General features: G+C 34.3%; 1 protein-coding gene across 1 annotated transcript in view; it reads right to left on the reverse strand.

Annotated features, from left to right (window-relative positions):
* Positions 1-14,033, reverse strand: part of DCBLD2 (discoidin, CUB and LCCL domain containing 2) — a 77,076-nt gene that overhangs the window by 33,949 nt on the left and 29,094 nt on the right. The window contains exon 3 of the mRNA XM_033088903.1: positions 2,740-2,877. Coding sequence (XP_032944794.1) covers positions 2,740-2,877 — 138 coding nt within the window. The remainder of the gene's footprint in view (positions 1-2,739; positions 2,878-14,033) is intronic.

Here is a 14,033-nt window from a genome sequence, read left to right on the forward strand (position 1 = left end):
CTACAAAGCCCTGAATAACATGACCTACTCACCATGCACTCTCTTTATCCTAGCTATGCCAGCTTCTTTTCTGGTCCCTCCTTCCTACCTTGAGACTTTTGCATCTGCTTTCTTCCCTAGAATGTTCTTTCTTGTCTGTCTAGACCCTCCAATTAATCATTCAGTTCTCAAGTTAAAAGTGACTTCCTCAGGAGAGCTTTGCTCTTGATTAACTTTCCACTCCCTGTTCCCCTCTGGCCTACTGGTTGTTTCCTTCACTGTACTTACAACTACAAGTAAGTAAGCATGTGTTTGGTATCTTTTTCCAACCCTGTACTGTAAGACCATTAATGCTTGAGTCTGAATTATTTACTGCTATTCTGTCAATGCCAGGCATGCAGCAGGAAATAAGGCATTGAAGGGAATGTAATTTTGCAATGGGCTCTTGTACAAAGTAATGAAAATTAGTCTATCTCACACAATATCAGGACTCAATCATAACACGTTATAACATTAACAAGTCTTTTGTGAGAGTTTAACAAACGAAGAAGCTATTTAATCAAGATTTTTCACAATCTTCATTCCCAAATACTCTAAATCTTCAACTAAGTTGCTAAGCTGGGGACATGTAGTGATGTTCCTTGAAAATATTCATGGAATTCAGTGTGGCAGCTAAGTTTCCTAGATGGAAACAAACTGAGGTGCTCAACCAAAGCCAACCAGCCTTCATGTGAATGAGTCATTCTAAGAAATTGTGACTAAAAGGCCACCCAAGAAGAATAAGAAATTTAACCAGTGTTCTCTTGAATTTAGCCAATTCACTCAATTTCAAATAAAACAAATGCTCAATGAATGGGACAAAGCTATGCAAACAAACAAACAAAAAAGGAGTAAAAACTCAGGAGAGATCCCTGAAATGAGAATTCTCCAAGATGATTATGAGTTTTGAAAAGTGTTACTACAAAGAACTTCTAGATTATAGTGGAAATTTTAAAAAATCTTTGGAAGCTAAGATTCATCTAAAATAATGTCATAGCCATTTGAAATTTGGCACGGACATATTTAAGTCCACAACATACTGATTCTGTTACCTGAAATCACTGTCAATTCTTAAGAAACTTTAATGTAGGACATCAGGTTTCTGTGGATCAAAAAGCTCCACAATTTAAATATCCAATGTAAGAAACTTTTTTGTTTTGAGAGAGAATATTTTCCAAAAATCTTCAACTCAAATATTAGAGAGAAAGTGGAAAATGTGAAGAGAAATAAATAATTTAACCTGATATTAAGACCAAGAAACTGAACAATACGAAGCAAACTATGTGTTTATTTTCTATCCTCTCATCTATCAATCCAAGACTTTTAGGAAGTAAAACTGAAATCTATCATCATCTCACTCTTTTTTACCTCATTGTTTTGATGGTAGGGGTGGAGGAAATAAGTATGTACGTGTATAGTGGGGAAAGAGGAGAAACTAAACTACCGTTTGTTTTATGCCTACTATGTTGTATGCCTACAGACACGATACACGTTTTATTGGATTTAGTCCTCACAACTAACCCACTTATAGATGAGGTTCACAGAGGTGAAATGACTGGCCAGAGGGCACCTGGTTTTAATTCCAGGGCTACCTAGTGGCCCCAAGTGCCCTTTCTACACTACACTGCCTCAGTTCCTGGTTCTGTTAAAAATATTAATTGTTCATTAGCATAATGTTTCCAGTTATTTTCTTTCCATTATTACATCCAACTGAGTTTTTTTCCTCACTTTTTCTGAGAGATTAGCCTTCATACCTTGTTCTATAGCTAAGAAAGTAAGGGAAAGTGGACTCTTCCTCACAAAGAACAGCTCTCTCCTTTACCACATTCTAAACGAAACTTATAATGGTACACCCAAGGTTTATCCAAACCTATCACTGCTGAGAAGGAAGAGTTTGCATTACCCTCAGTCATGCCCAGGGCCCACACCTAGGAGGTACTTGACAATTTTCTCGTTTATACAATAAAAATTTAATTTTTAATTTTAAATGGTCAACTTAGATACATCTTTGTTAAATACTGAAGTAATTTAAATGATTGTTTTGATATATCCTTGTACTAGCAACACTTCTTAAGCGTCTCACCACAATACCCCTAACAGCAGAGGGGAATACATGCCAAGTAGCCAAAACACTTGAGAGATGTCATTCAAATCTTTCCTTTTACCTTAGAGATTCAAATAAATTTTGTATTCTAGTCCGCTTAGTAGCCTTGATTGTAGTTTTTCCCCTTCAGATTCTAGGATTCTAAATATTAACAATGTGGAAAATGTGCTTATATTGTAATATCTCAGAGAGCACTCCTGGTGGTACAACTCTATTCTTTGAGAAGAATGGTAATACAGTCTTTAACACAGTACCATGAAATGGTAAAATGTGGATAATAAAGCTTTAAATTGATGTACTACATATTTCAACAACTGACATATTTTTAAAAGTCATTATTTGTGTTCCAGTATTATAAGAGTAAAAAAAAAAATGTATCAGTATTTCTTCTACTAAGGAAAGGGAAGTATATGGACTTTACATAAAAGTTAATACATTTTTAATTTTTGAAATTCTGAAACTGACCTAATTTTATTTGTTAAATTTATATATGTGTTATTAACTGTTCAGTCTGTCTACTCTATTATAAACTTAGATAACAGGTACTTGAAGAAACATTTCATTTTTGTTTTTAGAAACTATAAAATGTGGGAGTCATGGTATAAAGTGAAAATTACCTTGTTTCTCTATAACAGAGTATGAGGCCAAAAATCCTCGTCCAGAAATATGGATTCCACTCATGAATAGCACTGTAATTTCATTGCTTTTTGATTCAATGGAATGGTTCATTTGCAACCCCAGACCACAGTATTTGCCTAGGAAAGAAAGAAAAGCAGGTATTTGTGGTGGCTCTCATGAAGTCAATAATATTTACAATGTAGATGAGTATTAAATAGTATAAAATGATAACAAGGATTTTAAGTGATTAAAAATCACATTACTCTGTAGGAATAAAAAAAAGCCAAGTAATAACTGCTCAAATGATTCAAAAGAAAAAATAGTACAAACATCAGTGACCTTATGAAGATTCAATTTCCTGTGAAATACATGTATACTTTTTAAAATAAAGAGGAATTTTTAAAAAATTAAAAGCATTTCAAGCAGGTAGGTGGCTGCATGAAATAGTAATATTCTTAACATGCTCCCCACAGGATGCTTCTAGATTCCTGGCCTCAGGAAATATCTCACATCTTTTTCAAACCCTCTCAATTTTTCTTCCAAGGATTATTGAACTTCTGGTCAATCCCTTTAGGTGATCATTTATAGCGAAATTAAAAACAAACCAAAACAAAACTCAATTTAGTCTATAACTTCTCCATTTATTTAGCATTTAATAAACACCAAACATCAAGGTACACACACTTGTCTTAGGTGCTATGGTGTTCAATATAACATATATGTCTTGCTCATCCTTTCTTTAGAAACATCTACTGTGCAAAAATGAAATCAAGCAAAAAAGCTTTCTACTTCTGAATATGGATTGCAATTTAATATATCAATATTTTTAGTTCAAGCAAAATAACACATTACAAAGAACCCTACAATGGTCATCTGACTATATAAGAAGAAAGATGATTAAAGCTTCAGACTTGTTTTTTAATACCAAGTAACTCAGAAATAGTCTAGTAAATAGGACAAATATTAAACACTGTATTACTTTTGAGTACAAGTGTTTAAAATTAATGACCCAATATTAAAAACAGAGTAATATATATATATTTCATGTTATTCCAAATATTATCTGAAATATGAATTATCAAAAGCTATATAATTTGTTAGCAAAGCCAAATACATGCAGAGCTAGCACCCACCACATTATATCTTAAGGCCTAATGGGAATAGGTAAAGGTAAGAGAAATTTTACCCCCTAGACTCTTTACATAAGCCAGTTAACTCTTGTGAAAGTATCAGTTCCATCTGGGTTCATCAGTACGGGCTGTTCTTAGCCATTTAACGATCGATGTCTTTTTACAAGGCTGATTAAGATGCTCCGTACAAATACTGACTTTTCAGATACTATTAGTACAAACGAAAAAGATCATATTTAAAGAATACCTATCACGCCATACAAAGATGTCTTTACTTTATAAAAATATATACTATTGAAGTGAAACAATGTTTAAAAGAACTTTTTTAACCCTTTTTAATATGGACAGAACCATACAAATATTTTTATTAGTATGGCAGTTTTACTTTTTGTTTATTTGGAGTTATCTTGTCCTCCAAACTGTGAATAAATTCAATCTGTGGTAGAAATAAAACATTTTTTTAAACCACACTTCTACTGTGAAACTGAAAAGGCAGTTCTAAAGAATGGATAATCTCAATTTAAAAAAACAGAAGGAATCAAAATAAAAGCACAATACCCTGTTTCCCCGAAAATAAGACCTGGCCAGACAATCAACTCTAATGCACCTCTTGGAGCAAAAATTAATGTAAGACCTGGTATTTTTTATTCTTTATTATATTATATTATATTAATTATATATATTATATATTATACTAATTATATTATATTATATTATGACCTGGTCTTATAGTAAAATAAGACCGGGTCTTATATTAATTTTTGCTCCAAAAGACACATTAAAGCTAAAGGTCCGGCTAGGTCTTATTTTCAGGGAAACACAGTAACTGACCCTGTAGGTTGCTTAAGTGAGTTCAAAATACACCAGATAAACACCTGCCTTCACCTGCTCTTCTCAGTCAAGATGACGCTTCCTTTCCTCACTGGGGTCCCCTCTGATCACAGGTTTTACCTATTACACAAGTAATGCAAGCACTTGATAAAATACTTGGGGAAAGGAAGAAGAAAAATCATCCCTCATCTGGGCAATATCCTTTTTAATTCTTGAATTCCATTTCTCCAGTTTGGCCATTCAGAGATACTCCTACATCAACATAAAGCATTTAATGCCAACAATTACAGGCTCTGCTGATGGCTCTCAAAGTCAGCCAAAATCTCTACTTTCTCATGAATAAATAAGAGAAGAATTTCAAAGAACAGTATATGAGTACATACAGAAAATTACAAATATAAAAGTTAAGTATTAATCACAACACCCATGAAACACTGGCTTATAGTCTAAAAGAATCCATGTTCCAGGCAAATAAGAGTGTTTAAAAATTATTGGCCCTTAGGAAACTAGAAAAAGAAATGTAAATTAAATCCAAAGCAAGTAGAAGAAAACAAATAATAAGTAGAGATGAATTTGAAAACAGGAAATCAACAGAGAAAAATTAATGAAACCAAAAGCTGGTTCTTTGAAAATTGATAAGCCTCTAGTGAGGCTAAATAAGAAAAAGAGAGGACACAAATCACTAATATCAAAAATGAAAGTGGGGACACATCACTACTGATCCCATAGACATTAAAAGGATACTAATGGTATACTATGAACAACTCTACGTCCACAAATTTAATAACCTAAATGAAATGGACAGGTTCATTGAAATACACAATCTGCCAAAACTCAAACAAGAAGAAATAGACAATATGAATAGTCCTATTATCTATTTAAGAAATTGAATCAATAATTAATAATACTACAAAAGAAAAAAACACCAGGCACAGCTGGGTTCATTGGTAAATTCTACCGAGCATTTAACGAAGAAAGTACACCATTCTTTACAATCTCTTTCAGAGGACAGAAGCAGAGAGAATACTTCCTAACTCATTCTATGAGACCAGCATTACCCTAACACCAAAACCAAAGACATTATAAGAAAACTGCAGACCAATGTTTCTCATACAAATAGATGAAAAAATTCTTAACAAAATATTAGCAAATCGAATCCAACAATGTGTAAAAACTATACACCATGATCAAGTGTAATTCATCCTATGTATATAAGGTTGGTTCAACACTTGAAAATCAACTAATGCAATCCATCACATTAACCGGATAAGAAAGAAAAATCACATGATGAAATAACAGATGCAGAAAAAGCATTTGACAGAACCAACACCCATTCATAATAAAAACTCTTGGTAAACTAGGAATAAAGGGGAACTTCCTCAACTTGATAAAGAATATTTACAAAAACCCTACAGCTAACATCATACTTAACAGTGAGAAATTCAAAGCTTCCTCCACTAAAACCAGGAACAAAAAAGTCCACTTTCACCATTCTTTTTAACATCATTGGAAGTACTAGCTAACAACAACACACAAAAAAGAAAGAAAAAGGTATACTGATTGGGAAGGAAGAAATAAAACTGTTCATAGATTATGTATTAGGTTGGTGCAAAAGTAATTGTGGTTTAAAAGTTAAAAATAATTGCAAAAACCGCAATTACTTTTGTATCAACCTAGTAGAAAATCAAAAAGAACCAACAACAACAAAAAACTGTTACTAATAAGTGATTATAGCAAGGATGAAGAATACAAGGTTAATATATACAAAAGTCAATTGCTTTCCTACATATGAACAACAAATAAGTGAAATCTGAAATTTAAAACACAATACCATTTACATTAGCATCCCCCAAAATAAAACAATTAGGTATAAATCTAACAACATATGCATAAGATCTATATGAGGAAAACTACAAAACTCTGAAGAACAAAATCAAAGAAGGACTAAATAAATGGAGAGAGATGTTCCATGTTCATGGATAGGAAGACTAAATACTATCATGTCTTCCCAACCATGCAATCTAAATCAAAGCCCCAACAAGTTATTTGGTGGATATTGACAAACTTAAAGTTTATGTGGAGAGACAAAAAAGCCAGAATAGCCAACACAATATTAAAGAAGAACAAGGTTGGAGGGCTGACACTACCTATCTTCAAAATTTACAGTAATCAAGAGTGTGGTATTGGTAAAAGAACTGACAATTAGATTAACAGAACAGAATAGATAGACCAGAAATAAATCCACATAAATAGTTAATTGATCTTTCACAGGGAGCAAAGGCAATACAATGGAGCACAGATAGTCTTTCTAACAAATAGTGTTGGAACAACTGGATATCCACATATAAAAAAATTAATCTAGACACACTTTACACCCTTCACAAAAAATTAACTCAAAATGGACCATAGATTTAAAGGTAAAATGAAAAACTATAAAACTTCTAGAAGATAACATAGGAGAAAATCTGGATGACCTTTGGGGATGGGATGGTTATGACTTTTTAGATACAACACCAAAGGTGCGATCCATGAAAGAAAGAATTGATAAGCTGTACTTCATTAAAATTACAATTTTCTGCTCTGCAAAAGACAATGTCAAGAGAATAAGACAAGCCACAGACTGGGAAAAAAGATTTGCAAAAGACATATCTGATAAAGCACTCTTATCCAAACTACAGAAAAGAACTCTTAAAATGCAACAATAAGAAAACAAACTAATTTAAAAACGGGCCAAAGACCTTAACAAACACTCACCAAAGAACATATACAAATGGCAAATAAGTATATGAAAAGATGTTCCACATCATATGTCATCAGGGAGATGTAAATTAAAACAACGATATATCAGCATACCCCTATTAGAATGGCCAATCTAAAACACTGACAACACCAAATACTGGCAAAAATGTGGAGAAACAGGAATTCTCATTCACTGCTGGTGGGAAAGCAAAATACAAACAGTTTGGGGATTTCTTATAAAACTAAGGAGTCCTACTGTACAATCCAGCAATGACACTTCTGGGTATTTACCCAAAGGAGCTGAAAACTTATGTCCACACAAAAACCTGCACACAGATGTTTACAGCAGCTTTATCCCTAATTGCCAAAACCTGGAAGCAACCAAGATGCTCTTTAGTAGGTGAGTGGGTAAACTGCGGTATAGCCAGACAATGGAGTATTATTCAGTACTAAAAAGAAATGAGCTATCAAGCCATGAAAAAAACAAGAAGGAACTTTAAATGCATGTTACCAAGTAAAATAGGGCAATCTGAAGAGGCCACATATAATTTGATTCCTGGAAAGGCAAAACTATGGAAAGAGTAAAAAGATCAGTGGGTGCCAGGGCTTGTCGGGAGAAAGATGAATAGGTTGAATACGAATGACTTTTAGGGAGTGAAAATAGTCTGTATGATACCACAATGATGAATATGTGTCATTATACATTTGTTCAAATCCATGGAACACGCAACACACACACACAAAAATTAGCCATCAAAGAAACACAAATCAAACCCATAATGAGATACCACTCCACACCCACTCGGATGGCTAGAATCAAGGCAGATAACAAATGTTGGCAAGGATGCTGAAAATTGGAACCCTCATACACTGCTGGTGGGATTGTAAAATGATGCAGTCACTTTGGAGAAGAGTCTGGCAGTTCTTCAAAAGGTTAAACATAATTACTAGATGACCCAGCAATTCTAGTCCAAAGCATATCCCCAAGAGAAATGAAAACATATGTCCACACAAAGTTGTACATGATAGCTCACAGCAGCATTATTCGTAATAGCTAAAATGTGCAAACCAACCAACCAACCAGCATGCTGGTGTTTCTAGGATAAACTGGCATGGAGAGGTGGTGATGATACATCTGAAAGAAAGAACAACGTGATCTTTTGGAAACAGAAGGAGCTGTAAACTATCACTCCAGGAGGGCTCTAGGAAATGAAAACAGTGCCTGGCCAATAGGTAGCAGAAAAATGGGGACCCCAGTTTTACAATCGCAATGATGTAAATTCTGCCAACAACCAGTGAGCTTGGAAGAGAACCCTCATCCCCAGATGGTGTCTTGATTTCAGCCAGGCGAGACCTTAAGAGGCAGACAATCCAGTCCAGTCATGCCCTGTCCAGACTTCTGATCTACAGAAACTGAGACAATAAACTGTGTTGTTTTAGGCTGCTAAGTTTGTGGTAATGTTATGAAACAACAGAAAACTAATACAACCAGAAATTTACTTTGCTGTAGAGTGAGACTACACTGCTTTTGGATGATCAGAGAGAAGTGTACTGCACACGTTGGAGTCTATGGCTCAGGGCCTGAATTAGCAGATGTATTTTACTTGGCCTCTTGGCCAGTACAGTTTGGGACCATGCACTACTTCAACATGTGTGAATTAGTTGCCAAGATTTAAAAAATCTGGAAACTTCTTATCAATTCTGAATTTCTGACTTCTCTTGGAACAAAAAAAAAAAAAGGGGAAGACCTGGGCCAGTTTCCCAAATGGTTGTACCTAAGTAATGGCCATCCTCTTTGAAGGAGAGTCACACTCCAGTTTGCCACAGCCGCCACATCTAACGTCCCTAATCCTGAAGTCCAATGATCATTTATCATTACGACAATGCTATTATTACATCTAGTCCATTCCACTCATTGATTTGACCTGTCTAGCCCCTGTTGGCAGTGAGTCTGCATCTACTTGCATAGAGCTTAGAGATCTTAAGGTTATCATGCCTCTTCCAATGTCCATATCAACCACGCTTTTAGTAGATGATGAAAAGCAACATACTTATCTCTGGAAGATGTTAAATGGAAATATCTTAGTCAAAAGAAAGGAGAGATCCTCTGATTTCAGATGGACTACCAAATGGAGCTAATATTGTCACGAAACAGGTAATCTGGTTTACGTTCTCAACTAAACGGAAGATCATTTAAGCTACTGAGAGGTGTGCCATAGGGCAATGCTCCTCTGAGGAACTTGCATGTTAGACATACGGCGGAAGGTGGGAAGTGATCTGCTGCAAGTAAAAGCACACCCACCCTGTCTTCCTCCAATAGATGGAAATGCAGCTTGCTTGCAGAACTTCACTCTTCATTTACAAACAAACTGATTTAGGGACAGTTTTTTTAGTGCCTATGTTCAGAAACACCTCTAATCTCAAAAACAGAACGTGGAATTCTCAAAGGAGTTCACTTATTGAACATATTTTATCAAGCCCCTGAGTATCCAGGCACTGAGCTAGGTATGTGCCGGGGATTCAGTGATGAAACTAGATGTGCACAGTGTTGCCCTCCGAAAGCTCAACGTAGTGGTGAAGACTTTAAAAGCATTTTTTCCTACAACATCATAAACTCACTGTCCATTCTGATTTCTGGGAAGGTGGCTACCTCAGTGTTATTCCTGTCATGAGTAAATGACAGATCTGGCATATGCACATTTTAAAATGAATAAGGTCCACATGGGAAAATGAACCTTGACACTTTAACTCATACTTCACACAGCATGAAAAACAACCAAATTTTGGATGGATGGAGGATAAATTGTGTAGAAAAGAAAACAATAAAGCTTTTAGAGAGTATCTTCATGAACTAGGAGTAGGCAAAGATTTTAAAAGCGAACACAAAAAAGTTGAATTCATCCAGTTGAATGAAAAAAAGTATAATCATAAAAGAAATTAACAAATGTGAACATTAAGTTAAAATTAATAATGTCTGTTTATCAAAAGATACCAATAAGGAAGTAAAAAGGAATGTCACAAAAAGAGAGGTTTTTGTAGTAAGTATATCTGAAAAGAACTCATAACCATAATATATATAGAAAAAATAAGAACAAATCACCTAATAGAAAAAATAAAAAACTTAAACTTTTTATAAAAGAAGATATTTAAATGGTTAATAAACATGTGAAAAGAGCACATTATTATTAGCCATCAGGGAAATGCAAAGCAAAGCTACAATGTGGTATCAGTGCACACACACCAGGATGGTTAAAATGGAAAGAAAATGTCGAGAGCAGTAACTGAACTCTCACACACTGGTGGGGGGTATAATCTGGTACAACCACAAAAGTATGTGGCAACATCTACTAAAGCTGAACATATGCACAACCAGTGACCCAGCAATTCCTCCTATAGGTATAGAAATGTGCACTTAACATTCACCAAAACACAGGTAATAGAATGTTCACAGCAGACAATTAGTCATAGCCAAAAACTGGTTATATGGTAGATAGACCTTAATTTTCTTACAATTTCCTTACTGTTAGAAATTTAGATTGTTTCTAGTTTTTTTGTATCGTGAATATTGCAGTAAACATCTAACACAACCTCTTCTGTCTTCTGAATGCTTTCCTTAGAGTGCTTCTTAACATATACTTCCAGACCACTACTCAAATGAACCATACCAACTAATACATCCTCAATAACAAAAGGGTCAACTTCACCACACACACACCAAACATATTAAAATTTTATGGTTTTCACTAATCCAAAAGAGGGGGAGGGAACATTGTCAGTTTTAAAAATTTGCGTGTCTTTGATCATAAGCATAGTTGCTCTTTCAGAATGGCAGCTTGAACAAAAGAGCACATAAAATTTTAATCCTATTCATACTGGTGACCAAAGGGTTTTGATAGAAAATTTTACAGCCTTCATGTAAACCAAGATATCCATGAAGTAATAGCAATCTTAGCCATCGAAATTTTCTGAGTGGGCTTTCTTTCTTTCTTGTGGAACTTCTACTTTTTTTAAGACTTACCTTCTGAAAAACCAACAAACTTCTGGATAGAAGAGAGCTTCAAATTCTGTTTCTATTTTTTAATAAAAACTTTTGAAAAGTTGGTGACTCAAGGCCCTGGCTCTTATTAAGTTGACAGCTTCTTTCAGGGTAGCTGGCAGAGTTTCTCATGCCAAGTATAGTAATGTAAAAACAATGAGTCATAATAATATGTAGACTTCAGCAAAACCAGATGTGTGGCCAAGCATCACAGGTGAGACATACATAGCATACCAAGAAATTTCTTTCAAAGTTTTTCTGGAAAAAATAAACTTTTCACCACTTAAGAGATGTCAAAGCCTTTTTAAATATTTCCTATAAGAGCTCATAAATAGGAATTCTTGGATGGGGTCAGCGTCACATAGTAGATTAAGTTTCATCCAGTTGAATGTTGATGAGAAATAAGACAGCTGTCAATTCCTCATTGACCTGCCTCATAACATTAGAGGAAACATTTTGAAGTGATGACATCATTTACAGAGATAAAGTTTCAATATTTTTTTCTCTGTTCCAGGCCACAAACCAGCTTGACCATTTCAGGGCACAAAGATTCACTAAGGTCTTTCGAATTGTATATGGCTTCTGTACTTTGCAATTCAACAACCAACCTCATACGACACTTCTCCATTAGGGACAAATCCAAGAGAAGTTTAAGTTTCCATCAAGCCTTCTCTTGAAAAACATCCACAGTAATCATTATTTTCATGATCAACAGATACGAGAAAGCTTTAACCTTCAGGACTTCATGTTTCCATAGGCTACAACATTATCTCACATGAAACTCTGTGGTTCTTACATCTATTAGGCAAGATACCAATGGCTGAGATTAGGTATCACTTCTTTAATTCCTGCGGATGGGAAAGTACTCTAAATGTAAAATGTTAACAATGATCATATTGTGAAACCTTTTAATTCTTTAATTTGACAGAAAATAGTTTTCAAAGACAACTTTCAAAAAAAACAGTAAGAAACTAAACAAAAATTATTTTGTTTTCATTAGGTTCATAGGTCCCTGAAGTATATCAACAGATTTCATGGAGTCCAATAATAACTTATGTGGTAAAGGTTAATGAAAGACTCATTGGGAAGAGACAAAGATGGTTAAGACATTACATTGCACAGCCAGAAAATACTTAAAAAAAAAAAAAAATTCCCCAGTAGCTGAGAGCACAGACTTCACAGAGGAACTTAAGAATGCAGAAATCCTGACTAGGGCAATTTTGGAAAGGAAATACTTTGATGGAAGAAGTAGGTTAAAAGTAACAGAGACATACTTTGGAAATTGCACAGTAAAGGGAGAAAAAAACAAAGCAAGAGAGGGTAATTCGGGATCCTGTAAGACAAAAAAAAAAAAAAAAAGATACATAGTTCCTTCCCCACTATATCTTTTCCAAAATAAATTTCTAAAAAATTACAACACTGACAGAAGAGGGCTATCATGAACTATAGTTTATAAACCAAACCCCCAGCCCTGCTCATAGAAATAGAGGCTTAAAAAAAAAAAAAAAAAAGGTAAAACAGAAGGAACCTGGAACACAATACTCCAAATTTAATTAAATGTCCTCAAATAAGCACTTGGGAATATGATAAAATAGCTTGAAACAGAAACTGAAAACAGAGCAGAAATGGACAAAGAAAACGAGGAAAAAGAATTGCTCGATCTCTAAAATAACAAAAAATGACAAAATTATATCAGAAATAAAGACCACATTACAGGGTGCACAAAGAATAAATTCTAATGAAAACATGATAATGAACGTTGAAGAAAAGAAGAATAGATGATTGGATGAAAAAGATGTGATACATATATACAACAAATATTCCTCGACCATAAAAAAAGAATGAAAATCTTACTATTTGCAACAACATGGATGGACATAGAGGGTATTATGCTAAGTGAAATACGTTAGACTAAGAAAGACAAATACCGTATGACCTCACTTGTATGTGCAATCTAAAAAACAAACAAAACAAAAACAGACTCATAGATACAGAGAACAAAATGATGGTTGTCAGATGGGAGGCAGATTGGGGGGCTGGGTGAAAAAGGTAAAGGGATTAAGAAGTACAAACTGGCAGATAAAAAATAGTCACGTGGATGCAAAGTACAGCTAGGGCATACAGTCGATAATATTGTAATAACTTATCTATTGTGCCAGGTGGGTACTAGACTTAATGGGGTGACCACTTTGTAAGTTATATAAATGTTTACCCACTATGCTGTACACCTGAAACTAATATAATATTGAGTATCAACTGTAATTGAAAAATAAGAAAATTTTTTTTTAAATCCTCATTTTCCAATTTGTTTTCCCTTCCCCTGGGTTCATTTCCTAAAGCCCACCTCTTTTATCCAGCTCTTTGCCTTCTGTCTTTTACAAATACGTCCACATTTATCTAATCTGGTTTCAAAATGAAAACATAAAGCATGGCATGTAAATTAAAAAAACAAAAAACAAATAGAATGTAAATAAAAATGTAAAAAGGATCAGTGAGAATGTAGTTGAAATGAACGTGCTTGAAATGGCAAAGAAGATTCAATTTTTCAATAATTAAG

The sequence above is a fragment of the Rhinolophus ferrumequinum genome, chromosome 2 (assembly GCF_004115265.2).
Source record: "Rhinolophus ferrumequinum isolate MPI-CBG mRhiFer1 chromosome 2, mRhiFer1_v1.p, whole genome shotgun sequence".
NCBI lineage: Eukaryota > Metazoa > Chordata > Mammalia > Chiroptera > Rhinolophidae > Rhinolophus > Rhinolophus ferrumequinum.